At 52.3% G+C, this 26,664-nt stretch overlaps 5 protein-coding genes across 14 annotated transcripts in view; 2 read left to right on the top strand and 3 right to left on the bottom strand.

Moving 5' to 3' along the window:
• BCL9L (BCL9 like) overlaps positions 1-1,369 on the bottom strand; it is a 105,423-nt gene extending 104,054 nt beyond the window's left edge. The window contains exon 1 of one of the 2 annotated variants that reach the window (XM_090027171.1): positions 1,235-1,369. The gene's annotated coding sequence lies outside the window, so the exon portion shown is untranslated. Of the gene's footprint in view, positions 1-793; positions 935-1,234 lie in introns of those variants that run through there. The other variant, XM_090027168.1, reaches the window with a different exon arrangement.
• CENATAC (centrosomal AT-AC splicing factor) lies at positions 959-7,808 on the top strand. 5 transcript variants are annotated; one of them, XR_016439139.1, is made up of 13 exons: positions 959-1,583; positions 1,671-1,837; positions 1,918-2,016; positions 2,552-2,614; positions 3,461-3,525; positions 3,924-4,032; positions 4,583-4,613; positions 5,036-5,125; positions 5,448-5,580; positions 5,929-6,024; positions 6,617-6,673; positions 6,959-7,023; positions 7,278-7,808. XR_016439139.1 is itself a non-coding variant. In XM_090027183.1 (11 exons), the coding sequence occupies exons 1-11, from the start codon at positions 1,458-1,460 to the stop codon at positions 6,005-6,007; spliced, it is 1,029 nt and encodes a 342-aa protein (XP_089883309.1). In that variant the 5' UTR covers positions 1,383-1,457; the 3' UTR covers positions 6,008-6,100. The 5 variants fall into 5 exon arrangements, 2 of the variants coding, with proteins under 2 accessions (XP_089883308.1, XP_089883309.1); XM_090027183.1 differs by lacking the exons at positions 6,617-6,673; positions 6,959-7,023; positions 7,278-7,808 and adding an exon at positions 2,394-2,460 and having other exon boundaries at positions 1,383-1,583; positions 5,929-6,100; XM_090027182.1 differs by lacking the exons at positions 6,617-6,673; positions 6,959-7,023; positions 7,278-7,808 and having other exon boundaries at positions 5,929-6,100.
• A 151-nt stretch (positions 7,809-7,959) lies between these two features.
• Positions 7,960-10,373, bottom strand: RPS25 (ribosomal protein S25). The gene is made up of 5 exons (XM_090027205.1): positions 10,236-10,373; positions 10,049-10,144; positions 9,171-9,354; positions 8,506-8,602; positions 7,960-8,027 (listed from the first exon to the last, which is right to left on the bottom strand). Exons 1-4 carry the CDS (start codon positions 10,236-10,238, stop codon positions 8,508-8,510), a joined length of 378 nt encoding a protein of 125 aa, XP_089883331.1. The 5' UTR covers positions 10,239-10,373; the 3' UTR covers positions 7,960-8,027; positions 8,506-8,507.
• Positions 10,280-12,578, top strand: TRAPPC4 (trafficking protein particle complex subunit 4). Of its 3 annotated transcripts, none has more exons than XM_090027199.1 (5): positions 10,280-10,484; positions 10,719-10,893; positions 10,973-11,076; positions 11,373-11,499; positions 12,123-12,578. In XM_090027199.1, the coding sequence occupies exons 1-5, from the start codon at positions 10,376-10,378 to the stop codon at positions 12,199-12,201; spliced, it is 594 nt and encodes a 197-aa protein (XP_089883325.1). In that variant the 5' UTR covers positions 10,280-10,375; the 3' UTR covers positions 12,202-12,578. The 3 variants fall into 3 exon arrangements, with proteins under 3 accessions (XP_089883325.1, XP_089883326.1, XP_089883327.1); XM_090027200.1 differs by having other exon boundaries at positions 10,333-10,484; positions 11,344-11,499; XM_090027201.1 differs by having other exon boundaries at positions 10,423-10,642.
• Positions 12,579-12,917: 339 nt separating this feature from the next.
• SLC37A4 (solute carrier family 37 member 4) lies at positions 12,918-25,906 on the bottom strand. Of its 3 annotated transcripts, XM_090027188.1 has the most exons (10): positions 25,792-25,906; positions 25,336-25,548; positions 23,959-24,191; positions 22,069-22,312; positions 20,764-20,922; positions 19,927-20,012; positions 18,930-19,043; positions 17,084-17,149; positions 15,812-15,950; positions 12,918-13,961 (listed from the first exon to the last, which is right to left on the bottom strand). In XM_090027188.1, exons 2-10 carry the CDS (start codon positions 25,481-25,483, stop codon positions 13,795-13,797), a joined length of 1,356 nt encoding a protein of 451 aa, XP_089883314.1. In that variant the 5' UTR covers positions 25,484-25,548; positions 25,792-25,906; the 3' UTR covers positions 12,918-13,794. The 3 variants fall into 3 exon arrangements, with proteins under 3 accessions (XP_089883314.1, XP_089883313.1, XP_089883315.1); XM_090027187.1 differs by lacking the exon at positions 25,792-25,906 and having other exon boundaries at positions 25,336-25,785; XM_090027189.1 differs by lacking the exons at positions 17,084-17,149; positions 25,792-25,906 and having other exon boundaries at positions 25,336-25,785.
• Between the last annotated feature and the right edge of the window lie 758 nt (positions 25,907-26,664).

Below are 26,664 nucleotides of genomic sequence, written 5' to 3'. Positions count from 1 at the left end.
TGCCAACCATATGGAGAGCCTATCCATCTTCTGGTCTTCCCACATTTTAACAACCACAGAAATCTCATCTGTATCCAACATTTTAGTACTATCTGGTACCCTTAAACTAGATGTAATCCATTCCTGTAATTGGCATGCAAAAATTCCCATAAAGTACAGAGAGATATTTTGCTAGTCCCCATAACAGCCCAGCCCGGTTTCTTGAGGGAGAACAAGGGGAGGGTCAGAAACTCATCGAATGCTGCTACGAGCATCAAACTAAAGTCAGCACAGGATGAGTCTACCACAGCACGTCCTATGCCTAAATGAGGTGCTCGGCATAATTTCAGGCCTGCCCCCAGAAGCCCACGTACAAGGCTGGCTGGGGGTTTGGCTACAAGGTCTTGTGCTTAAACCTCACTGCCTCTTTACTTGTACTTTGGCACCACAGTAGAGAGCTCCTGTCCTCGTGCTCCAACATGTTTTGGAAACTCTGGTTACAAAGGGCTAACTGGCCCCCCTTTACCCTCACGGGACAGCAACAGGACTTTCTGAGGTGAGGCCACACATATAAGTGACTCTGGTCACACACACAAGATAAGAACCTCCACAGCCCTCCTCAGAGCGGCTAGGCAAGAGAATCTTATTGCAGGAGCTGCTACTACTACCGCTCCTCATGCCCTCCCACCTGCATAGTAATGTTACCAAGAACTCCTGCCAGCTGCAACAGCAGCACCTCATGCCCTAGTCCACAAAACACAGTCGGTTCGCAGACCTGGAAATTCACTGTGCGCACAAAACCCAGGTACTGTACCTTTGCTTTTCCGGAGCACCTTTGCAAGTCCCCCTCAGAAACACTCCGGTCTGGCTTCTGATAGGGGTCTGCACATGCACTAGCCTCCAGGAAAACTCTCTGTGCTGTTAGGGAAGTCTGCCTGATAGCGGGGACTGGGAGCACTGGCTTTGCTGGGTGTTCTTCATGACCAGCTTTGGATGCAGGAGATGCCCGCTTTGCTGCAGCGTTAGTCTTGGGGGCAATAGCTGCTACCACCGAGATCCCTGCCTTTCTAGGAGTATCCTGGGGGGAGGAAGCCTTCAGGGCGCAACCAAGACGGGAGTTCACCCACAACTGCAAGCGGGGCAAACGCACGCTGGCGCTACCGCGGGCGATTCCCCGAGCCGCCCGGCGGGTAGGGCTGCGCGCCTCGCGGCCCCAGGGACCCTTCCCCTCCGAGCAGGGCCGCACAGTCAGCACCTCCACTGCCTTCCCTCGACCTCGCGCCGTCACTCCCGTCCCGGGCAGCGCCCTGGCGCCGACCTGCCCCAAGGGCCCGGGGCTCTGCTAGGAAGCGCCGGGCCGGGCGCCCGGAGCCACGGAGGCCCTCAGCCGGGCCGCGCGGGAACCTCGCCCACCGCCCGCCAGCGCCGCCCCCAGCCGCTGCTTGGGGGCGGGGCCGGAGGCCGCGGCCGGGCGCAAGATGGCGGCGGCGGCGGCGGGGCGCTGCGCCCTGTGTCGCCTGGGCTCGGCCGCGGGCCGCAGCCACCCCTACAGCCGTGCGCACCAGCGGCGCCTGCGGGAGGCCCTGGCGCGGCTGCGGGCCAAGGTGCGGGCCGGGCCGGGCCGGGCCGGGGGGGGGCGGCGGGAAGGCCCGGGCCCGGGCCCGCTCCGCGCTCACCCGCCCCGCCCGCAGGTGCAGCCGGCCCGCCGGGCGATCCGCGCTGCGGCGCTGGCCCCCTACGAGGCGGCGGAGCACGAGCGGCACTGCTGGTGTCCGTGCTGCGGCCGGGACGTGCGCACGCACCTGCGCCTCGGCCGCCTGGCCCTGCTGCACGCCGGCCTACTGCAGCACCTGGCCAGGTAGGGCCGCCCGCCCGCCCGCCGCCCCGGCCCGGCCCGGCCCGGCCCGCCGCCCCGCGCTCACCACCCTCTTCCCGCAGCGCCGAGCACAGGAGGGCCGCACACCGCTTCTGGTGGGAGAACAAGGCGGAGCCCAAGCTGAAGCACCACTTCCTCGTCTCGCCCCAGGACTACGCACGGTACCGGCCCCGGGGGGTGGGGGGCTTCCTGCGGCCCCGGCCCCGCCCCCCGCGGCTCTGCACTAGGGAGCGGCCACGCCCCGCATCGCCTCCCCCTACTCTGCCCAGCCAGTGCGCCCTGTGGCCTGCCTGTGCGGGGCTTTTGCTCCAGCCTCTGCCCTCTCAGGGCTCCTTGCCCGCCCCCCGTCCCCGGCTGCTGCCTGGCGCCCTGCACGCGGAAGCCCACCTGTCGCTGCTTGCACCGGGCAGAAGTCAGGCCCAGACGGCAACCCCTGAGCCAGACCCACCCTTGCGGAGCCCTGCAGGCACAGCTAGCTCCCAGGCCCAGTCCGACTATACGACACCTCGCCAGCAACCGACTTCAAGCACTTTTTCAGGTTCAAATCCTCCCTCCTCAAAGCCCTGGATGGTTACGAAGAAAAAGAGGACAAGACCATTAAAGAGGTGACCAGAGATGCTGTGTTGAGCTGTGCTCAACTCACCTGCCCACTTTGCCTTTAGTTCTTAGCCTGTTTCTCACCTTCTTCAATTCCAGATGGCGTCTCACATCCGAGAGGTCGAGGAGAGCAGGCGGCAGCTGGTGCAAGCTGTCTTAGAGGTTTGTTTCGCAGGACGCACCTGAACAGTATCCAGCACAGTGAGGGCATTTGCTGCCTTGAGCTCTGTGGGCTCCTTTAAGTGTGTCTCTCTGCTTTGACTTTTCTGCTGAAACCACGTATTGCTTTGAACAACTTCTCTCGCCTGCCTGCAGGGAGGCCAGGCCAGAATTTCCCCTCAAGTGACCCCTGGCAGGTCTGTCCTTCTTGCCTCCAAACGACCTGCTCAGCTCTGGTTGGGCAAGCGATCTGTGGGCAGTGCCTGGTTTGCATGGTGCTAGCTGGAGCCAGAATAGTGGCACCATGTTTGCAAGTTATTTTGGTCAGGGTTAAAAGCTGGTGACAGAGCAGGAACCACAAATAAAGTGTACTGGTGTTGTACTAGGCACCTGATCTCTTATACTGGTAGCTATCACTTTCCTGGATTAACAATTTGAAGAAGCATCCGGTACCAGATGCACCCACTTTCAGCAAGTCTAGTCTTCCACTTAAAGGGAATGGGATTACTGATCCATTAGGGGCTTTGGCTAGGCTTCTTACCGGCTCCTCAGGGGTAAGTACTGGCCCTTACTCACTTCTTCAGTGGGGTTGTTGAGTTTGTGGGCAGTGGGCGCACTCCCCTGTCAGCAGTTGGGATTCTGTAATTGGAGCCAAGCTCATTTGTCTGTTTGTGATACATAAGCCACAGGCTCTGTAGGATAAATAAGCTTCAGGGTCAGCACTGAACATTACCCCTTCCCCGTAACCCAGACGTGAATGGCCTACCTCACTTTGAGGTGTCTAACAAAACAGAAGGGGTCTGTTGTTAAATACCAGAAAATTGTTTATTTTTCCTGAATCAAACCCAGCCTGAGAAAGAGACAGAACCTTGTGACGGACCCTCGGTCTTCAATGCACCCGGTGTCTCTGAAAGGTAAGAAACTTGCCTCTACCTGGCTCCTTTCTGGGAACTTTTAACTCTGAGCAGTAATTACCTAGAGCCTTATCATCACTTTCTCCAGCTAGAGTAGCTAAAACCTTGAGGACCTGACCCCGGCTGTCTTATCTTGCAGACCTGTATCAAGGAGTTAGTGCAACTTTGGCACAAGAGCTAGATATGGTCAGATGCAGTCTGTATTTCCCCATCTTCTCTCTCTCATTACCACTAAAAATTCTCAGGGCTTAAAAAAAAATAAAAAAATAAAGTGCCATTGCCTTGCCCCCACTACCAAGACTTGCATTTAACAAGTGGGTGCTGTACTTTGAGATAATTATGGCTTCGTGCCAAGCTGCAAGTAAAGTTCCTTACCTGCTTGGCTGTTTCTGTTCTAGTGACATCACCTGCTGCACTCAGGAGCAGCCTGGTCCAAGTAGGATGCAACCATTGTCTGATTTAAATTGGATGGAAAAAGGGCATGCTCTGACTTTTATTGGCCACCAGGTAAGGCCGGGGAGGGATTTATTGACTTATTGTTTCCCTTGCTAAGGGGTACTGGTAATTCAGATCTCAGTGAATGCAGTTGGTCCTGTTAGCACTTGATGAGGATCAAAATTATGGTTTGCAGATGCATCGTGACTGTTGCATGGCTGCTGAAAAAAAAGCAAACCTTGATTTGTAGCAACAGGTCCGCTGTAAAGACATTAAGTCTTTTTTCCCCCCGCTGAGTGTGTCCTAAAAGAAATGCACTGAAACATAAATGTCCCTGGTACAGGACCACTCTTTTGCAAGGAGGAAAAGAAAGTCTCTTTGCTTATCCTTCAGAAAAGGGAATTTAAAATGGAATTTGTATTCTCATAATTGAAGGTAAGTAGCTTTGAGGAATTCTGTTATATATGCTTGACGTGATATGACTCTCTGCTGCTGTCCTTTTAGCACCTGTCAGCCGTTACAGGCAAAAGTTGCAGTGGAGTCACCTTAACAGAGAACATTCCTAACTGGGATATTCTTTTTCTCCCCTTCCCTTTTGTTTTAAACAAACCAAACCAAACAGGAAACTGATGGGAAGGGGAACATTCACACAGGTAAGCCTTTGCTATTATTTCACTTTTGCCACCTCTCTGTAAAGCTACAGGCTCTGGATTTTCTCACCTGCATTCAAAGTAACTTTAGAACACAGCTTGGGGAAGACCAGAACTGTTAGGTACCTTGCTCGTGTTCTGAACTGACCTGAGGATGGGCAAAAAAGCCTCCCTTGTAAATCTAATAAAGGAGTGGGTGTTGCTGCTCCATCATGTGTACTCCACTAAATATCAATCATTGTGATCCTGAGCTGAAGTACCTCTTCTTGTATAGTCTCCAAAACATTAAAGCAAAAAATCGTTCCATGGGGAAAAGCTGTTTCATCCCTTGTCAAGGAAGCACTCTGGACTCACAGGCTATTCTCCCATTCCTTCTGTCATATTCAGGATAATTTCAGTAGATTAAGCCCCTTATTACTCCCTAGGAGCCAAGCCCCCCTGGCTGGTGCAGGATGAAGAGGAGGCTGGAAACAAACAGCAGATTGGACCTTCGTATGAAGAGTTTCTGAAAGAAAGTGAGTTTGGACACTACTGCTTGGACTGGCTGAGGAAGAGTTCTAGTTTTTAAACTCTTCACTTCCTTTAAAAATAAAGCATCGTAAATTGAGTAAAAGTTTTACCCAGGAGCCAGATTATCATGTGCATGACTTACTCTTATTCTCAAGGTAGATAAGGTTTACAGAATGCTGCCTTATAGACTGGGGTGTGGGCTCCCTGCCCCTCCTCTAATTCTGGGACAGAGCTTTAGCTAGAGATTCAATTAACTCTGAGGCAAAAACTGCACTCAGAAACGTAACGCAACAAACAGAAGTGTAATTAGTTCTGTTCCATTGGTAGAGGAGAAGCAGAAGCTGAAAAAGCTTCCAGCAGAGCGTGTTGGTGCCAACTTTGACCACACATCTCAGACAGGGGAAGGCTGGCTTCCCTCCTTTGGGCGGGTCTGGAATCACGGCAGGAGATGGCAGTCAAGGTAAGTGTCCCGAGCCCTGCGGCCTGACACCCAGTTCACGTGCAAGTCCCTTTTCACTTGTACCCTGCTGCATTTGGCTAGCACTTATCCTCAAGCCTGCAGGCTCCTACTCCATGAGTACCAGTCTCCAATGCATTCTGTGCAAATTGGTGGAAGCAAAGAAAAACCTTGTATTAGACTGAACTGCTAGCAGGTACCCAACCACACTCACTCCCACCCCAAAAGTCTATTTGTGAGTGGGGCAGCCCATCATTATTAGTTTTCTGTATTGCTGCTCACCTCAGACTTCCTCCTTAAAGCAGCTATTCACCTTGTTCCTTCCTTTAAAACTACCTTGTCTTTTTTCAGACATCAGTTCAAAGCTGAAGCAGGGAAAAAACCAGACCCACAGATGAGGAACACAAGACCAAAACCTGAGGTTCTTTAAAGCAGTGCTGGCAAAGTGTATGGTATAATGTATCAGTCACATTTTGTCTTTGTTTCCATTGCATAAACTGTATTAAACTTGCACTTAAATACATCATGTCTCACCACTTATTTAAAAAGCTACATCATGGAACTTGTTGGTAGCTTGTCCTCTAGCCTAGGAACAATGGCCCAAGCTTCCAGCAGAAGGCTCAGGCCAGCTGTTTGAGAAGGGTACACATCCAACCTGCCAGTATCACAGAAATTCAGCTTTGTTGTAGTATGTTTCTCGTATGCATGTAGCCTATTGCACTGTGCTGGTGCCAAGTCAGGGACCTCAGTTTAGTAGGGAAAAGAAAGCCAACTTCTCTAGGCTACATGCAATGCCTTTACAGCAGAGAAGCTTGCTCAGCCTCATGATCCTGGGAGAAAATAGCCAGACTTATAGTGGTTTTGATGGAGCCTAGAACACCTTGCCTTGAAGAACAGCCTGGGCAATGCTCTGGAGGCAGGAAGGATGGTTTAGCTGTGCAGTTCCTCCCCTCCACTACCACTTGCAGTATCTGTCTCCCCCTCCCACTATCTGTTTGAGCAATTTCCTCATAAACAGCAGCCGTATCTGTTCTTGTAGGAGACCTTCCTGAACATCCCCGTTCTTCACAGACAGGGAGCGTCTCTCAACTTTCTGGTAGGACTCCCCCCTTTTAGTTTTCATACAAGCTGTCCCAGCTCACTGTTCAAGCTTCTGCACTTATTTCCTGGGGAAAAAAAATCAGTTGTCATTCCTGCCAAGAGCAGGGCAGCAGGACCGAGCAGCATATTAAGCTGGTGTGGGGAAAAAGCAATGCAGCTAATGGGCAGAAACAATCCTACCCCACAAGTATGAAACACCCAGATCTTCCTAAATAGCCCAGCACCCTTTTCTCCATGCTAGAATCATCTGGTCATAGTTTTTGTTTCTTTTTTCTTTAAGCACAACCCAGACCACTTGAGTGTGCGACGATGCCAGATAGCTTTGGTTTGGAGACCACCGCACATGTAAGCAACACCACAATAAAACAGAGAGGACAGCTGGAGGCATTTAAGCATAGTTCATTCAGTATCTAGAGATTTTTAAAAAATCCTTTATTTAGCTGGACAGCTCTATTGATTTTCCTGCAGCTATACCGTCTTGCAAAGATGCAGTATAATACGTCTCTTCTCTAGTTATACCGTTAGCCTTTCTAGGGCTGTTTGAATTAATTTGTAGCAGTACTCTTTGAACCAAGTTTACACTCTCTTCTATGTAACAGCAATCAGAACAAGGCTTCTAAGCCCACCACATTTCCCAAGCTTTGAATCACAAAACCCACAGCCTCTGCACACGCGAGAGTAAGTCTAAGACTGAAGCTTTGTTTATGAATATATACAGCTGTTTAAAAAGCAAGTTATCAGTAGCAGATGTAACAACTTACTGCTATACAAAGTTTTCTTTTCTGTTTTTAGAATAGGTGAAACTTTGTGGATACCTGTCAGAATTTACAACTGCATGCAAACAGAAGTAGATGAAACAAAATGAGATGTGTCTAACAGTATGACAACCAAGGTAAAAACAGACATTTCCAAAGTCATTAGGCATATGAATAATTACCATCCTGTCAAAGGTCCTGCGTAAAACATAAGAACTGCCATTTACCAGGTCAGAACAAAGTAGCCCAACTATGAAGATCCTGCAAAATGAGTAGGGCTTCAACATGGCCCCAGAATACAGGGCCAGGTTCCTCACACCCAGGAGCCCATCTTCCTGCGTTGCCAAGTAAGTTACAGGTCAAAGTAGGCTAGCAGAGCCAAAAGCCTACAGTTATCAGTAAAATCACCCCCATAGAAATCACGTCAGGAGAGCAAACACTTCTGCAGAGTAGTTCCCTGGCACCCACTGCTGCTGCACCATGCCACCCACAGCTCACCCCAGGAAGCAAGGAGAAACAGGCCAACTGAATCCATTAAGTTTTATTGCATACATTTTACATGAGACAGTTCCTTGCAGAGGTCATTGAAGAAGCCTGCAAAGCAAGAAGGACCAGGTCAGAAAAATCAGATGCACACAACTGATGGCCCGTTAAAGCATGTCTTCAAAAAACTATGCTTCAGTAGAAGAGCCCTCTGCAGTCTCTAAATAATTCAGTTTGGATGGCAGCTGGTGTTTCACCACTTCTTGAAGGCCAGAGAAGCCTTTACACAAAGGAAGAGGGAGACAAGCCCAGAAGCGGTTTTCCTGCCCCTCATGCCAAATACCCACTGCTGTTCAGTACCTTCAACTGGATTTAAAAATTGCAGGCTCTATGCAGGGTAGGGAATTAGGTTTGAATCCACTGCCTTGCCTGTATGCTTGCAGTCTCTTTTCAAGCAGTACAAATAGCAAGCATCTTTATCTAAAGGATGAGGGGTACAGCCAATCTAAGGGGGGTGGGGGGTGTTAACTAGGAGGGATTTGCTTTGGGGATTTGAGGAATCTATGGCATGGAGCGATAGTTACATCACCTTTATGCATCTTCTCCTCCAGCAGGTGCGTCTCCTCCCTTTGTGTTTCTGGTGTAAATCACTTGTGCTCGATGCTTGGAGACAAGTTTGATCAAACCTGCCCAGAAGACAGAAATACAGTGAAGGGGATCAGGGAGGCCGTTGCAGGGCACAGAGCTCACCTGTGGCATACCTGCCAAAGCATCTGACCCCACTGGAGCAGCGCACATCCATGAGCAACACTAACTACAATGCCAGTGCCCCGCCACACCAGCCATCGTGCTGGCAGACTGCTCTGCCTCCCAACCCTTCTGTCCTAACCATGTCCTAGGAAGCATTTTCCACACATGACTCACTATAGCAATTAGACTGGATATAGACACCTTCCCTAGGTCTTTTATTGTGTGTTTTCTGGAGTGTAATGATTGTTTATGAATCGCTTGAGTTTTTATATGCTCTACATTGAGAAAGATACCAGGTGAAACCCCTTAGATTATCAGCAAGGAAAGAAAGAAGTTTAGAGCTGTTTAAGCTCAAAAAGCTCTTTACTGAACTCCTGTGTACATGTAAGTTACCTCCAATTAGATGGGCATGAAATAATTCCCCAAATACCAAGAGCAAGAAAAGAACATGAGTGGCTTAAACATCTCTGAAGTCTCCCCTTGCAGAGTTCAGTGCATTGGTACCTTTACTGAGCAGCTCCTGGAGGGCAGCTCTAGCCAGAGAGCCTCGAATCTTCAGCCTCTCCGAGACAACGGCAGGCGTGATGAGCTTATAGTTGGGCACTTCTTTGCAGAGTTTATCGTAAGTGGCTTTGTCAAACAAGACCAGATTGTTCAACTTGTCTCTGACTTTCCCCTTAGACCACTTCTACTTGGAAACAAAGAGAAATTAATTAGTCATTCACCCAAAGAGGAACACATCTACCCCTCATTATACCACTGCCATATGCAGCAATTCTTGTCTCTCTAGGTGGGAAGCTGGTTGCTCCCAACTGTAACAAGGCAGCTGTTACTAGCCTGACCCACTAGCACCAGAGTCTCGCATACCTCTGCCACGGCTACAGATTGTACCAAGTCTGGAGTACGAGAGAAGAACCGGTGACGCTCTCCCTTGGGGGGCTACAAGTTTCAAGCTAGGACACCCCAAAAATAAGGAGCATCAGGACATCACACCTACCCGAGCACTGATACGCACAAGACTTTTCTTGCGCACTTGTGGGCTACGCGTCCCAGGGCCGGGCCGAGCGCAGCGGCAGCTCTCCCCACGAGCCAGAGGCAAAGGAAGGCCAACAGCGAGAGAAGGACCCGTGCTTAGCTGACGTGCGATCACCCGGATGCCCCGACACGAATGGCTCTTGTGTAGCAGGGGCCCTGGAAACACCCCCCAGCTGCCCCTCTCCAGGATACTCGGCGCCCAAGCTCGTCCCGGCCCCTCCCCACGCCGAGAAGCGCTACGGCCACCGGCCGCCCCAACAGCTCACGGGCCCAGGCCGGGCGGGTGGGGCCCATCACAGCTCCGAGAGCGAGACGTGCAGGCTGGACCGGGGGCCCGGTGCACGCACCTTCTTCTTGGCCTTGCCGCCGGACTTGTTGACCGGATCCTTGTCCTTCTTGGCGGACTTGCCCGCGTCCTTCTTCTTCTTGTCGTCCTTGGGCGGCTACGGGGAGAGGCGCGAAGCCGCGTGAGTGGGAAGGGGCGCGAGACCAGCCAGCCCGTACCAGGACCCACGCCCGCACCCCGCTCCTTACCATGGTGCTGCTTCTCCGCGGCGCGAGGCGAGAAAGGAAGCAGCCCCTTGGCGCAGGCCGGGAAACCCCGTGCTCCGCAGCGCTTCCGGGGCGGCCGCTGGAGCGCTTCCAGGTCCCGGCGCGCGACTACAATTCCCGCCATGCCGCGCGGCCCGACCGGAAGCCGCACCCACGCCGTGACGAAAGCCGGCTCTCTTCCAGCGTGCTCCGCGCGCGGCGGACGGCGGCCGACATGGCCATCTTCAGCGTGTACGTAGTGAACAAGGCGGGTGGCCTGGTCTACCAGCTGGATCACTACGCGCCGCGCGCTGAGGCCGAGAAGACGTTCGGGTTCCCGCTCGACCTGGCGCTCAAAGTGCACGACGAGCGCGTGGTCGTGGCCTTCGGGCAGCGCGACGGCATCCGCGGTGCGAGCGGGGCCGGGCCGGGCCGGGGATGGACCGGGGATCGGGCCCTCGCTGACCACCCTCTCCCCCCCTGCAGTGGGCCACGCGGTGCTCGCCATCAACGGCGCGGACGTGAGCGGGCGCTTCACGGCGGACGGGCGGGACGTGCTGGAGCTGTTGAGCAACCCCGCGCACTACCCGGTCTCCATCCGCTTCGGCCGCCCGCGCCTCTCGTCCAACGAGAAGCTCATGCTGGCCTCCATGTTCCACTCGTGAGTGTGGGGCGGGGGCGCCAGGCCGGGCCGAGACGTGGGGGCCGGCGCTCACCCTGTTCTTCCTCCCCCCCCGCAGTCTCTTCGCCATCGGGTCGCAGCTGTCCCCGGAGCCAGGCAGCTCTGGCATCGAAATGCTGGAGACCGACACGTTCAAGCTGCACTGCTTCCAGACCCTCACAGGTAGGCCGGGCGGCTGCCGCGCCCCCCCACTCCCGCCCGTACAGCAGGGCCGGAGGTGCCTCCCTTGAAGGCATTTAAAGATATTTGGAGGCTGCAGAGCGTAAACAGACAGGGCCTTGTGGCTGACCTTGCCCCCGCGTAGAGCACCCGGCGCCACCTATTTGTTTCTTCGTGTAAGGCGCGCAGCACGGCTTGTCCGCACCAGTGCTCCCGCACTTCCTCCAAAAGAGGCTTTTTAATCGCATGGTAAAACGTGTCTCCTTGCAGTCTTAATGGTCGTTTTGTCACGGCTCCAGGAATCAAGTTTGTGGTGCTTGCTGATCCCCGGCAGGCGGGGATAGACTCCCTGCTGCGCAAGATCTATGAGATTTATTCGGACTTTGCTCTGAAAAATCCTTTCTACTCACTGGAGATGCCGATCAGGTAGGAAGAAAGTGAAACTTGCGTCCTAAAGAAGGTTGCATTTGCTCAGCTCTTCCTTTTGAGAGCATGACACAAACACCAAGGCCAGGACACACAAAAGCTAGGACTAACTTTATCTGGGTGGGGAGGAGGGAACCCCTGAGATCTCTTTGAACACTAGTCAGGGTCAGTACTCTTCCCCCTGTCCTATGCCTGGTGCAAGGAGTTGATGAGACAACCACCCTGCTTGCTCCTCAGGCCAGGAGGAGTTGTGTGCACCCAGGCCCAAGCCTAACACAAGTTAGTGCAATGCATGTCCCATAAGCATTGGGTTGAGTGCTGCCAACTTCTTAATAAGAAGCCCTCCTGGCTTCCCCCTTGTTCTCCCAAGGTTGCTTGTCTGGGGCAGGTTAGGACCTTCTTGCAGTGCTGCTCCATTAATGATGGGGGCTTCCCTGCATGTAAAGCCCCTCCAAGGGGGCAGTCGGACCTTGACTATCTGAGCCACGCTCGCCTCAGAGTTGCTTGCAGGGTGTAGAAGATAAGCCTGTGTTCTTGTGCGTAGCTGTTGTTTTGATAAGTGTGTGTGTTTCTAGGTTGTAAATGGGGGTGTGAGCCTATTTTGATTCCTGTGAACATTTTAGGTGTGAACTGTTTGATCAAAACTTGAAGCTTGCCTTGGAGGTAGCAGAAAAAGCTGGACCATTTGGACCTGGACCATAGGATATTTCCTTTGTCAGTCACCTGCGGAACCCCCCTTCACTGAATCACCGTGGGTTTACCTTCACTAGAAAAACCGTTCCTGGATCTTGCATCTGGCTGCAACAGCAAGGAAGCATACTGAGCGAGTTCAAGCAATGCTGTGTCATTTTCAGGGATGCTACTTTATTCCATGCGTGTGGGATTAACTTGGCTTTAAAGGACCGTCTGTTGTTATCAGATGTGTCTCTTCTGTGACCACAGTCCTGACATCATTGTAGGGGAAGGTGACATACAACTTGGCAACAATACCCCAGCTGAATGCTTCCTGTTACCCCAGATGTGTACATACTGGTCTTTCTGTACAGTTCTAATTTAATAATAAACTTTCCTTACCCAGATCTGAATGGATGCTGAGCTCTTAGTCTGGACCTTCTCTTCAGCAATTGTACTAGCATCTGCCATTGCTTTAGTAGGAGAGAGGGCTTCCTAAATTCCTTTGAAGGGAACACATGGAACAGTACTGTGCTTCTGCACCATAGTTAGCAAAGCGTGAGAAAGACCAGATCCCAAAGTGATAAGTAGGGAAAGGTGACAAGAAGGGGTTCTTGATATAAATGGTTGCCCACGTGCTCCTCTTCGGAGCACTTCCTGTATCGGAACAGGCAAGGTCTCCATCTGGCACTGCCTCTGGCTCATCTTGCTTTTCCCTTGAACTCGTTGCAGAGGAAACCTAAGACTTACGGCACTGCTTCATTTTTATTTCAGTTGGTGAACAGTATTGCATTCATTGTTAAGTATCAAATCTAGCCTACTTTTACACAGTTTTCTTTAGGAAAAAAAATCTGACTTGGCAGTTAATCTATCACATTGTAGTTCTGCAGCGGTGGTTTCAGAGGTTGCCTGTGGCCTGATACCACTAAAACCTTGCAGGGAAACAAATACTCAAACCAAACTCTCCCTGAGAAGTTTCTTAACACGCAAGATGCGTCTACTGCCAAAACGTAGTGCACATACACAACAGTTTAGCAGCCTTAGCACAATGCTAAATCATATGCTGTGTCCAGGACACCCTCCTGGGACTGTTAGAAAAAAGTACCTTTAGAAACATCTTTGTTAAATCATCCTCTACAAATTACTAAGGGAGGCTTGATAAGGGAATGAGAATTCAAAAGGGCTCACTGTTGGCTAGCTGTACATATTTCCCTAGACCCTAAGACTGAATTACAGCAGGCACCCCAGCTGCAAGAGAGAAGCTAGCTAGGTATATAGCACCAGATACCCGTCATCTAGAGCACTTCAAGCTTAGGAGCCAAAACGGTCTAGTTCAGAGGTATGGCCACCGAGTGAAAGTGTAAACAAACTGAATAGTCAAATTTTGTAGACAAAAAAAAAAAAAAAAAAAAAAGCCAAACCAAACCCACCAACCAAAAACCAGTGGAGCCTGTTGTGCCTTCAAATACAGGAACATGAACAAATGAAAGTGAGGCATATTCAGATCTATTTCATCTGTATAGAGGTTGCACCGATGGGCAACAGTCCCAGGCCAGGTGGTGACGAGCTGCCCTCGTGCTCTGCACAAGCAGCATGCCTGGTGGCCGAGTCAGCCTGGCAGCTTCAGTCAGCCTTTTTGGTTATTCGACCCATCTTGGTGCGGATGTTCCGTAGCAAGAAGAAGGCGACGGTGCTGACGGTACATGTTATCTCAGCCACCCAGAAGGCTGTGGCCCAGCTATAGTGCTTCGCAATAGTGCTGAAGGGCAGCCCAGCCAGGAATCCACCCACTGCAAGAAAGGAGGAGAAGAGTTAGGGAACTCTGGCTGCAGTTAATGCTTTTCTGCTGGCTCTAGTCCATGCACTTATTAAAACTCCCCCGACACACCTATGAAGGGTTTCTAAGTACCAACACGGGCATAGCTAGGATCATCCATACTCCTCCTAAGAGAACAGAGCTGGTTACCTACTAGGTCCCAGCTCCGTTTCTTTGTCAGATATCCACAACCATCCTTTCCTCCTGAACTTCAGGTTTTCATTACGAGAGACCCCTTAGGACAGCACAATTGGAAACACTAAAAAAGGCCCTCAGAGCACCTAGTCCAGTCCCCTGCTGGAGGTAGGCTCATCCCCATCTAAGCTGTCTGCTCTTAAACACTTCCATGGATGGGAATTCCATAGCCTTCCTAGGTCCTCTGTTGCCAGGCTCGACTGGTTCTTGATCCATGCCCAGTCTCACTTGGCTAACAGAAAACAAGCCATAACCCTAAGCAGCTGCACAGTCCTCCTTATGCACAAATAAGATATTATGCAAATGGCAGGTGTTCTGCAAGGTATTAGCACTCAGACCAGTCACCCAACCCGGTCCTCTATGCCCGTTGACAGGGCTTCCAAGGTTTTCCATGGGGTAATTTGGAAGACAGTTACTGCAGCCTTCTCATTCAAGAGGCCGCAGGGCTGGAACTCTTTATGAAGGCAGTGTGCTGGTGACAGCCCATTTCTTGTCGAGAGAGAACGCACGCAACCCCTAGGCCTGGCACATCACAGGAAACAAACAACTGAGCGGTACCACAGCAAGGATGCTTGGCGGCCGGGGCAAGCCTTTAGCGGCAGGCGGCCCTCGCCCTGCACACACATCCTGGGGGCACATGCCTTCCCATGCTTGCCCAGGAGTGCAGCCAGTGGCCGGAGCCACCCTCCCCGTGCCCCGCAAACAAGCTGCTCATGGCTCTGGCCCCGGCTGAGCAGTGCCCATAAGCGCTCCTTCGCTTTGGCACCTGGGCTGGGCACCCCACTCGCTACAGTACTGGGTTTGATTGTGGCCAGAGCAAAGGAGCTATCAAACTTTAGGCCGTGGGGGACAACGTCTCATGTTGTGGAGCCAGAGAGTATTTCAACCTGTACTTAGATAGAAGGTCAGTTAAACGCATCTGAGCTTTGAACCCAAACACTTCTTCACAACAGGGTCATTTCTACTGTGATCCAGCCCCATCCAGTTCTGAGAATCCTGGAAATGACTTGCATTTGTGTGCATTTGAAGGGTGTTTTCCTGACAGGTCAACCTTCTGTGTACTGACTTCTTATAGGTCACCCCTCACTGGACCAGTAAAAGGTACAAATCAGCAAATCAACTGGGGGCTCTAACACTAAGGGATTAAGAGCCTCCCAAGCCCCTTCTGCACTTAACACCTTGTCTGCCTGACTCAGTGCTAAAGCCAGCCTGTTAAGAATGTGGCTTTCCGGTCTCTAAAGGTTTACTGCAGAATGCAGGTCTGCACAAATGCCCCAGAGCCCTTCCTGATGGGCTGCAGAACAGAACAGCAGGCGTCAGCCATGGAATCAGAAAGTCAGATCTGCAGAGATCCGCCATCCTTATGGGCTAGGCACAGACAACTTCAGAGCCATTCCTTTCCAGTTCTCATCAGCTGCACAACTCGACGCAGGCTGCTGCAGTGAGCAGTGACTGACTGTAACCAACAAATCCACTTCAGTCGCACAATCTACAAGTCGGTGCCAATTTGGAATTTTATTCTGCCAAACTAAGACCAGCAAAAACAGATGTTTGTTTCAGCTGCAGAGTCAGAGTTCCAAGTTTCTTTTCTTTTTTGGGGGGCGGGGAAGTGAGCAGGATGTCACTCACCGTTTGCCATTAGTGCAACAATAGCATGGGACGTGCCACACAGGTTGGAAGGCGCACTCTCGTTGGCTATCACTCCAAACAGTGCAATAGGTCCGTAAGAGGAGAACCCAAAGATCGCTCCTAGTGTCAGTATCCACAGCTGTGAAAACAAATCGGAGAAGGATCAGAAACAGCAGCCCTTACAGTCTGACTGCTACTGGTCAGCCACAGCCACTAGGCAGCTTTCTGAAATGTGCTGCAGACAGAATCTCACACTGCCTTGGTGTTTTTTTTTCTGGCTGACACTGTATTCAGGTCCAGAGAACACAGAAGCTGACCAGGAGACAGACCTACTCTACAGCATATATCTGTAAGATGGCTTCGAGTCCAATGAAAGACTGACTAGACTGGCCGATACATTATTAACTCGACAGAAAGAGCTCTGCTTCTGCCTGCAATTCTCAACACATCTGAATGGAGACATACCATGACCTAACATACAGCCCTGGGAAAAAAATAAAGGCATGCTCTCAAAGTTCTATTTAATGAGCTTTCAACCACAGTGGAGCACGTTTGCTTTCCAGAACCAATCCCTTAAAAAACTATAATAATACTAATTCCGGAGAGTGTTGTTTTAGACACACATACCTGATCAAGGTATTAGTATTGATGTAACAAACCCAGCTCTCTATTATGATGTTAAATTATAAAGCAGTCGGTCAGTTTGGGCATCGGCCTCAAGGCTAGAATATACCCTAACAGAACCTGTCAAGTGTTTCAGCAGTGATGCCCATCTGAAACAGCATTTCCAGTACTTTGTTCATCTCTACAAATTTCAGATGGAAAATGATAAAGTGCTTTATAGATCCAACAAATGCAAGCGTCAAAACCTCGAAGGGGTAGGAAATAAAAGCATCTTTTTACAAACAAGGATACTGGCAAAGTGATGGGAAATGATTTGACAAATCAGAGGAAGTCAAGTGACCCCACTAAACGCTGAAACAAGGTCTCTGTGCTCAACATGTATGACTGCTATTAGCTGCCCAGACTAGATTACCTCGTCTGGAAAACAAACATCCTCAGAACTGGCCAGTGTTCTGTATCCACTTTATTAAAATGCAGTTAGTTTAGTAACATTGATTTATGAGAAAGTTCCTTTTAGAAGAGACTTACAGTGCTCTTCAGCCCCTGGTTATACATCCTGTAGAATTAACCAACCTTTCAGAGCAGGAAAGGGAGATCAGTAAAAGCAGAAGCAGGTAGAGGGGGGAAAGAAAAATGCAAGGCAGAAACCTCATGTTCTTTTAAGCCTGTCAGGACAGCAAGAGGATGCAAGGCTACAATCCAGAAGTCATTTTCCTGGGGGAAACACAAGGGCAGAAGTGAAATTCCATTTATTTAGCAAGTCTCCAGACAAGTTAGCTTCGCCTACGCTGCAGTGCGGTGTTCCAGAGGTAGTTCTAGCTGTGCTAGCTCTAGTAATGGAAGCACTACAGCTGTGGCAGCGCACAGCCGGTCACGGACAAAACTGATCTCGCGCGCTTCCCGGCGGCGTGCATGAACCCAGAGAAAGCGCACACGCGTGCGTCTGGGAACGGGGCTGGCAGAGGGCGTGGACAAACTGGCCACAGTCCTTGCTATCCAAAGATGCCCCGACACTTCTGCCACTCGCGGACAATTAGTCTGAGGTCCAAACTTGCCGCACCCCTGAAATTTACCTTTGTTAGAGGCTGAAACGCGCTCCCTCCCAGCAGAATCCTCAGTTTAAGCTTTTCGCCTAGCTGCTTACTCACAGGTTCCTTCCCTGCCTCAAACCTGTTTTCTCTGGACAGCTAGCGCCTGCATCAAGTCTGACTTCTGTTTGAGCTACACTGTCTTTTCTATCAAGGCACCACCCAGTTTTGGAGTAAGAACAGCATGTGACAAATCAGCACTGCATCCACTGGTTAAGTGTTCATGCTTTTAAGTTTTCCATTTACTTCTACTCTGAATTTGTTTGGCTTCAACTTCCAGTCCCTGGATGTTGTTACACTGCTGACAAACAGGCTGATCCAGCAAGGGCCTGGCATACCTTTATAAAGTCAGATCCTACCACCTCATACTACTGGAACTACTGCCAACACCGCTTACTGTGGACAGCAATTGAAAGAGCCAGGGAACAAAAATCTATTTGCTTTGTACATCTGGCTCTACGTATACAGCTGGTTTCACTGCAGAATCCTTCAGTCTCCCTTGTTTGCAACAATCTTCCACATAGCAAAAATGGAAGGAAGAACCAGCACAAATGACAGTCAAATTAGCAGAATCAGAGGACTTGGAGATGGAGCGTAGGACCCAAAGTGACTACAACTGTCTTTACGGAACTGATTTGCCTTTGAGTCAATAATGCTGCTTTGGTTTGTACATGTTCAGTGACCTTAAACCCAGCCCAGATGAGGAAGGGCTCAGGCAAGGCTCCCGAAGGCTGCACAAGTTGCATTGAAGTTTTGTTTTTTTTTTTTGTTTGTTTGTTTGTTTGTTTAATATAGATGGCTTCAAATGGGATGCCCAATATTGCCAGGCAGCATCGGGCCAGGCTCAACTAGCAAATTTGGCCAGCAGAATTCTAGTGCATCCACAAGGCAAGTCACAGCATTTCAACCACCGCTGCCATTCAGAGTGTGCTATACACTCCTGTACCTTCTCTTCGCTGCCACGGTCTGTTCAGCATCGGGTGCCTTCCCGAGTTGTAATGAATGCACTGGCACCACAGCTGCTGAGTGGAGCCACCAGCAATACAGATGTATACACACACACAGGCAGCAGCATATTGAAGTTCTCAGAGCAGGAGTCACAGAATTCAGCAAAGACACCCTGAACTCAGTACTGGTATTTGTGCATTCTTCCCTAACAGCTGGACTGAGCTCTCTGAAGTAGGCACGATCCCTCCCGTACAGCAAGTAGGACTGTGCACACTGCTGGAAATCTAAGCGACCCCTCCCTCAAAGCCCCCACCTGCCCCACACTTCTACCGTTTCCACACAGAACGTCCACTACCCCAAACCGGACTCTCCCCTGTAACCGGCGGTAGCCAGTGCTTGGGCGAATGCAAGGATGGTCACTGCTGACCCAGCACACGCTGCTTGTGCATGGCCGTTACCTTAGGAGACTCGCTTGTGACCGTGACCCGGAAAAGATACATGGAAGCAGACATCCCAGCCATCATGGAAAGAAGGAGCACGTGCCGAGGGTTCCCATAGCTCGACAGGCCTACCTGAAACGCATATAGGAACAGCTGGGGAGCACATGGACAGAACATGGGAGGCAGTAATACAAACTTAGATTCATCAGAACAAACTCTGAAAGGGACCACTGATCATCTATGGACTGACAGTCTGTGTGTCCCAGCCAGAACCACACCCAACAATTTCTGCATTGAGCCCATACCTTCTGCTCGAGTGGTACTGGCTTCTAGTTCTGTTTATGAAAGGGCAAATGATGAATCCACATCCCTAGGCAAGTTGTTTCAATGGTTAACTATTGCTGCAGGCTGGCACCTCATTTTCAGTCTGAAGTCGCCTGCTTCGGCTTCCAGCTGCTGGACTTTAGCATTGTTTTTCCTGGTAGATTAAGAGTCTTCTAGTATCAGAAGTCTCTTCCCCCTGGGGAATTGTGCAGATCATCACTGCACCACCTCTTATCTCCCGATGAACTACACTGGATTTCCTTAATATGCTTTTTTCACACCAAGAATGGCCACCTCAACTGCAGAGTGGTCAGTCACTCCCAACCTCGACACAGAGCTCGCTGGATTTTCAAGAGCCCAAAGGAATTAGACAACTAAGTCCCACTCAAGCAGGAAATGCGTGTTGTTTGCTTCGGGTACTTCTGAAAATCCCCAGGGTTAGAAAAGAGATGCTGGGGTCTTAACAAGCAGTAAACAAGCCAGAATTGGAAAGCACCAACAGATCTGCATCAGCAGTACTTAGCTACCCAGAGGCTGTGCTGCACGTGGCTAGAAGGACCTCCTCTCCGCCTTGAATATCCAGAGCCAGTTGCCACATACGTTTAAGGAAAGAACACAGTCGCTGCAGGGTTTGCACCGAGACCCGTCGCCTTTGTAGAAGAGATAAGGGATAAGGTTCCAGGCTACTTACTCGTGCCACTGCTCTATCAGAAAGGTACCCAGCAGCAATGCTTCCTACCAGGCCACCAATCTCCAAGGCACTCATATATGAACTGCCTAGAACACAGGTTAAGGAGGACAGACATTCATATGCAAGCAAAAAAAACCAAACCCAAAACCTCATGCAGTTTCTTTTTAGTGGCTTGCAGTTGCGGACAGGGACTGGCATAGAACAAAGGCAGCAACAAGGAGAATGAAGCAGCCGCTGAGCTCCTTATGCGTTGCCTTGTTTCTCAGTCTCCCTGGTTCTCTCAAAGCTGGATGCTCACAGTGGTTTGTCTTGTTTTAAATGTTTTGTTGGGTCCCAAGTGCAACCCTGACAGCCCACAAAACACGTGTGACACCACAAAGCGGGCAGACCCCAGCAGTGCTACCCTGTTCACAAGGGGCAATGGCACTTGCTCCAAGGACAGCTTCAAGGAGCAAGGGGGGTGGGGAGCCAGTCTCCAGGACTTAGGGAGCCTCTGGTCTGTCATGCCCGTTTTTTCTCTCTAGAGCTGGCTGTTTGTTGGACATGGAGGCCAGGTCAATAAAGCTGAGCAGAGTACCACGATCCTATTTCATACCCGCCTCAAGCAGGCCAACAGGTTGGCTGCTACCAGCCAGAGCTCAGTTTGAACCTGCAACCCAGGGTGGAAGCACATGCGTCCCTCCACCCTTCCTCTGCACTGTTCAGTGTCCCCCATCATTTGGGCTGGGATCCACAGGCCCCTAAATGCTATTAAAGTTGGAGGTCAGCACTCAGATCCGCGAAGCACATTTCACCCACAGCAACAATAAGTGTTGAAATGAAGCAACTGTATCCTACCCACAAGTGCAGACTGTCCTCTCTCCTGGATCAGGAAGAGCTGACCCCAGTCTGTACAGCAAGTTTTCACTCCAAAAACCACCAGGTAGCCGGTTGAGAGGACCCAGAGGTATGGCGAGAGCAGCAGCTCTGTCAGGGTGCTATCGTCCCTGGAGGGGCCTGGAAGGAAACAAACCAAACAAATCAGTAGAAATGCCATTACTGTTTGAACAGACCTACATGACTGCCAGCAGGGAAACCTGTGATCTGCACAGTGCCTCTGTACAGCAGGAAGAGCTTTGTAACAGCCGAGCATCTTATCTGAAGATAAGAGCCGTTCACAGCAATGCTGAACTGCTGCTCCACCCGCTTCCCTCCCCACCTGGCCCTGCAGCACAGTGTCAGCATGAACCTGCACAGGGCACGTGCATCTTCTCTAAAGAGCTCACAGGAATAAGCTGCGTATCCCCCATAATAATAGTTCTCCATTATGAACTCTTTCCACCAGATGCTTTGACTGCTTGTCCAAGGTTTTTTTCTAACCTAAAAACTATGGGATGCCCAAGGCAACAGCCCAAGCCTTGTGTGGCAATACAAAAGTCAGTACATACATTTTTCAGCAGCCTCTAAAATCCAGCAGCAGCCCCTTACGCTGCAATAGACTTCAACCCCTTTTGCTTTCAAGAGGAAGTGTCATGGTCAATGAATCGAACCAACAATCATTAACTAGCTGTCCTAGCTGAGGATACAGACCATTGAACCCTGGTTTGTAGTGGACTCTGCTCAGCAAAATAAGAGGCACGACCCTTTGTCCACGGGGGAGGTGGAGCTGTGCCAGAAGAGGCACTTCCCTCTGCCGTCCCCCTGTGCCTTCCAGAAAACCTTGGCCACCACATTAGTGAGCCAGCCCCTGCGAGAAACAGGGAAGTGTTAACGGAGGGGCTGCTAACAGATGGAGAGACCACGGCATACGCAACAGATGCCAGCTGCTGATGGCAGTGGCCGACTGGCAGTGGCAAATGGGCCCAGCGGTGAGTCAGGACCTCCCCTCAGCCCGCTGCATTCTGCTACGTGGATGCCCTCCCAACCCAGACACGGGAACTTCATGCTGCAATACACAAACAAACAGACTCCCTACAAGCGCTGGCTTTGCAGGTCACCAGAACCAAGGGCCACCCTCAGGTCTGAAACAGGATGCTGCTGCGGGCAGGAATGGCTGCTGGCCCAAGGCAGGAGGCACATTCATGCAACAGGGTGAGGAAGACACCCCACCTCCTCCTACTGCTGCTGCCTCTGCTCGCTTGGAAGATGAAGTCCAACACTCACCCTTTTTCCCCTTGCTGGCTCCTGCTTCGATGCTGGGGAGCCCAACATCAGACGGCTCGTTCTTAATCAGGGCAAGGCAAACAAAGGAGGCGCCCACACAGATGAAGCCAGAGATGGACAGAGTCGTGCGCCAGTCGTAGCTCAGAGCCATCAGGGCAGCAACAATGGGGCCCAGCCCCCCAGCCAGATTCATGCTGGTGGAGAGGATTGCCCACCAGGTCCCAAACTGGGAAGGCTCAAACCACTATGCAACAGGAAGAGAAAGCAAGCAAAGAAACATGAGCAACCTGCTACGAACCAAAAGGGGCACCGTGCTCAGCAGCAGCAAATCCAAAAAAGGGGCCTGCAAGGATGGTCCCTAGCAATGCTGATGGGACTAAATCGATGCTTTACTGCATCCCGTGCCAAACAGGGAACTCTGCGCCTTCTCCAAGGGCTACCCGAGCCTCGCAAGGCCTCACGTAAGGTGACTTGGAATCGCTTCCATCTGGAAACCAGGACAGCAAGGCATGAAAAATGTAGGGATGCAGATAACCAGATCCACTCTCCGTCAAGAGAGCCCGTCACCCTGAATATGTTTGCCTGTATTGGACTTAAGAATAAATAACCACACCGGGATCTCAGTTGCCATGGCAGAGGCCCGTTCTGTGAGACAGTCCACTCAGCTCCCCAGACGTGGGGTTTCCCCGAGAGCTCCGTGCACATTCAAACACTGTTGACAGGGAAGTGACGGTAGGGCTCGAGCCTGCTTCTAGCACAGCCAGTGGCAGGACTGTTGCTCGCTGCAAAGGGAGCAGGATGAGGCCCTGGCACTCAGATGCCAGAAAGGAGCATTATTCAATATTCTGTCCTCGTGATCGAGAGCGTCTCCCTGCATGCCCTGCTCTACAGGACTCCTCCTTCAGATCAACCTACTACCCACGACACAGCAGGGGAAGTGCTTCAGGCTTTGCAAGGAGAGAAGCCTCACAAAGGCAACCGGTTATTTCCCCCCAGGCATGCACAATCCTCCTCTTCACACCCCCGAGAGCCAGTCCGGCATGCAGACAAAAATAGGGCTGTCAGATTATGAAGAGCGTGAACTTCCGAAGCCACGCCTGCCTTCGGCCTGCCGCTGCAAGAGCTGCTTCCACAAGTACTGGCCCCCCGTTGCCTCGAGTTCCTCACTTCCGCCTTCCCCAGCCCTGCTGCACGGACGTGTCCCATTCTGGGTTTTTGCTGCAGTCTATGCAGGCAGTTCACATAATATTCTGTCTGTCACTTGATAGTCTGCCTAGTCAGACCAGATTTTTATCTGCTGGGAACAGGAAGGTTAACATTTGACCAAAAATATCTCAAAATGAAATGTGATATGGCCTGTGCCGTGTAGCTCAGGTCCCCTCTGTCAATCCAAACCAAACGCGTCTCTCACTCGCTCGCTCTTAGTCGGGGACAGTTATGACAGCAAAGTGAGAGGTCTTGGTCTTTGGACATGTGGGACCCGATTCGAGCAACCAGGACTGCCCATGCCTATAGGGTCCCATTACTAGGGAGCTTCAGTTGTCCAACTATGATCAGAAACAAAAGCTTCCAGCTCAAGACAAAACTAACCGAATGACTGACTTCTCAGCCTTTGCATTTGTAGCCTGTAGAAGCACCACAGGTGCTTGGGGTCCAAAGCCAAGGACAGAAGGGACTAGAGGCCCTGGAAGTTTGCTCACTGACAGCACTCCCGGAGCAGTTTCTCTGTGCAGTACCTACTGCTGGGGAGAGTCAGAGCAGGAGCTGCTGTGAGCCTCACAAGACAATCCCCATCTTCAGGAATCAGCCTTTTCTCAGGGCCTCCTAAAGGCTAGGTCCAGGGCTCCCCCCTCTCCCTCCCCACAAGAAGAGGTTATGAGACGGTCTTACTTTTCGCAGCACCTTCCCACAGGGAGGCCATCCCAGTCCCTGGGCCAGTCCGTTCAGGAACCACAGCCCAGAGAAGACCGCAACCGTAGAGCTCCAAGAGAAGGCCACGTTGACTAGGCCCACCATCAGCAGGCCAGATGAGAAGAGCCAGCGGGCGCTCATCTGATCCGAGAGAACACCGCTGATGAACTTGCTGATCGCGTAGGCTGCAGACTGGCTGCTGGTGATGAGGCCTGCAGCGAGGGAGAGTCCAGGAGACAGAAGCATCAGCAACATTTTCAGAAACAGCAAAGCCACCTGGCAGGCGCTCCTGGGGTCGCTCCAGGAGACGTCGTCCAGGTGAAAGGGAACCGCGCTACAGACCAGAACGACGGCCGGCTTCTAGATGATTTGCTACAGAGCAAATCAGGGTTCAAAGCAGGAGACAGCCTTTACTATTAACACCTGGACAGAGATACCGCAATATGCTTCCCTTTCTTATTGCACTCATCTCTGCTTAGCCATCTGTCTAGCTATCAACAAAACAGGCAAAATGCACTAAGGCAACCAGAGAGAGAAATCATTTTGGGGGAATCCTTCAGTTCAGGACCGCCTGCCAACACAGGGGATCGGACCCGTGTCCCAGGAAGCCGCCTCCAGCCCAACAACCCGGCGGGCTCCTTAACGCTTCTCTGCATTTGCTTCTTCCGTGAAGTCCAACTGACGTTGCAGGTCCTCTCATCACTCAGGTGTTGGGAAGAAGTCTGTGTGCAGCTTAGCACATCACAGATTGCTTTGAACTGCGTGCGTTGGACAGGTGTCAGACTTCCTGACAAGGTGCAAGCTCCCAGGTTGGGAGCAACACCGCACCCCCAGAGATGCGGGTAAAATGACTTGCTGGGATTTCCCCGTCTCAGTTTTGTGACACTTGCAGATTCAGGCTCCCAACAACTACAGGGGATACATGGTAATTAAGCGCAATGGGCAGCTGGTGGGGGTGGGCAGGGAATCACAGCCACTGAAGCCAAACTACAAAGCTGTCCTTGTGTATTGAGGAATTTGGTGGCAATCTCCCGTGGAGGCTGGCTGCCCGAGGCACAGCACACACGCGGCACACCTCCCTTTCGGACCACGCCTGGCGCGGTCAGCGCAGTTTGCCCGATTCCCTTCCCACTCCCACACAAATGAAGGGCCACAGAGATGCTAGAGGAGGGAGACAGGAGCTTTCTGGCCCTGGATGTTTAATGATAATTTGATAGGAAACCGTCTCAAAGTCCTTGAAGTAAGTTCCCAGTCTACTTGCTGAGAGGGGAGTACACGCGTTACCGGGAAGCGACCCCGCGACAACGTACCGGGCGCACGCAAAACACAAGTCCTCGCGGAGAAGATCCTCCTTACCCAAATCATCCTTGTCCAGCTGTATCTCCTCCATGACCGAGGGCATCACGAACGAGAACGTTTTTCTGTTGAAGTAGTACAGCGTGTAGCCCGCAAACATGGCAGCGAAGATCACCGCCCGGTAGTAGCCGTAGCCCGTGTCCGCCATGGTGCCGGAGTCACCTCCCCGCGACAAGGGCGCGCTGCCGGGCCGCTCCTTCCTCGAGCCGAGGCCTGCGAAGAGCCGCGCAGACAGGGACACGGCAGCTGGAGGCGCGCGGGGCCGCCCGCGGCGATCAGGTTTCCCCGGGCTCCGGCCGGGCCGGCGCTGCCGCCTGCAGCCGCTCTGCCGGCAATCATTAACCCGGCAACCCCCGCCCCCCGCACGGGCCTGAGCGCGCCGGCCCCCCCGCGGCAGGAGGGCGGGGCCCGCGTGCGGCCGGGGCCCGGGCACGCGGCGGGGGCAGGGCCACGTACCGGGGGGCGGGGCGCGGCGGGGCTGCTCCGCGCCTCTCCGGCCCGCACCCGGAAGTGTCTCCGCGCTCCGGCTCCGCGCCCTTATTGGGCGAAAGGCCTCGCGTCACGCGGCTCCACCAATGGCAGGACGAGCGGCTGGGAGCCGGCGCGTGGCGGGAGCCGGGCCTGGACGGAGACGTCGGGACGCCGCCGGGGGGAGCTCGGCGTGCAAAACCGGAACACGGGCGCTGACGTGTGCCCCCGCCCCGCTCGCGTGTCGCGCGTGCTTCTCCGCGGCCGGCGAGGATGAAGGAGCAGCCGCAGCCGGGGCGCCGCTCCCGCCCCAGCCCCGCAGCCCGAGGGCAGGCCGGACCCGCCCCGCCGGCCGTCCCGCGCCCAGGGGAGATCACGGCTCCAGGCAGGCAGCAGCAGCGCGGAGGAAGCCTTTTGGAGCAGCAGCACGTGCAGCGCCAGCCTCCTCCCGGGGACTGCGACTGCAGGGACAGCGCCGCCGCGGCCGCCACAAGCGACGGGCCCAGCATAAAGTTATTCCCTTTCAACTACTGCGCGCAGAGGAGGCAGATCGGCAGCTTTCTGCGGCCAGTGACAGACTTGGAGGAGGCCAGGGAGTCTGCCTGCCCCCCACAGGCAACAGCACAAGGCGAGAAAGAATCAGGTTGTTACGAGTCGCTAAGACGGGGCTGCCCCTAGCGCAGCTGAAGGTCTGCACCAAGCCTTTGGCGGCCCGGGCTCTGGCGCATCAGGATAGACACAGCCCGCCACTGCCACGGCGAGACGGGAGGGTGGGGAGACCGCAAGGGCACAGCCTGCGTAGAAGCGAGTGCTAGGAGACAGGAGAAAAAAGTGTGGGTTGTGTAGCAGAGAGGAGAGCTG

This window comes from Crocodylus siamensis, chromosome 14 (genome assembly GCF_052110815.1).
Source record: "Crocodylus siamensis isolate JL-2025a chromosome 14, ASM5211081v1, whole genome shotgun sequence".
Classification (NCBI taxonomy): domain Eukaryota; kingdom Metazoa; phylum Chordata; order Crocodylia; family Crocodylidae; genus Crocodylus; species Crocodylus siamensis.
The sequence above is the reverse complement of the archived record's forward strand: the minus strand, read 5'-3'. Positions and strand labels throughout refer to the sequence as shown.

Coding starts and splice junctions, on each gene's coding strand:
- CENATAC (XM_090027182.1), top strand. CDS start 959: ATGACCAGCTTTGGATGCAGGAGATGCCCGCTTTGCTGCAGCGTTAGT. Junction 1,838..1,917: donor CTACTGCAGCACCTGGCCAG/GTAGGGCCGCCC, acceptor CTCTTCCCGCAG/CGCCGAGCACAGGAGGGCCG. Junction 2,017..2,551: donor TCGCCCCAGGACTACGCACG/GTACCGGCCCCG, acceptor CTTCAATTCCAG/ATGGCGTCTCACATCCGAGA.
- RPS25 (XM_090027205.1), bottom strand. Junction 9,355..10,048: donor GCGGCAAGGCCAAGAAGAAG/GTGCGTGCACCG, acceptor GTTTCCAAGTAG/AAGTGGTCTAAGGGGAAAGT. Junction 8,603..9,170: donor CCAGGAGCTGCTCAGTAAAG/GTACCAATGCAC, acceptor TCTTCTGGGCAG/GTTTGATCAAACTTGTCTCC.
- TRAPPC4 (XM_090027201.1), top strand. CDS start 10,468: ATGGCCATCTTCAGCGTGTACGTAGTGAACAAGGCGGGTGGCCTGGTC. Junction 10,894..10,972: donor CTGGCCTCCATGTTCCACTC/GTGAGTGTGGGG, acceptor CCCCCCCCGCAG/TCTCTTCGCCATCGGGTCGC. Junction 11,077..11,372: donor CTGCTTCCAGACCCTCACAG/GTAGGCCGGGCG, acceptor TCACGGCTCCAG/GAATCAAGTTTGTGGTGCTT.
- SLC37A4 (XM_090027188.1), bottom strand. CDS start 25,483: ATGGCGGACACGGGCTACGGCTACTACCGGGCGGTGATCTTCGCTGCC. Junction 17,150..18,929: donor TCACAAGCGAGTCTCCTAAG/GTAACGGCCATG, acceptor TGTTTCCCCCAG/GAAAATGACTTCTGGATTGT. Junction 15,951..17,083: donor CAGGCTTAAAAGAACATGAG/GTTTCTGCCTTG, acceptor TTGTTTTCACAG/CTGTGGATACTGACACTAGG.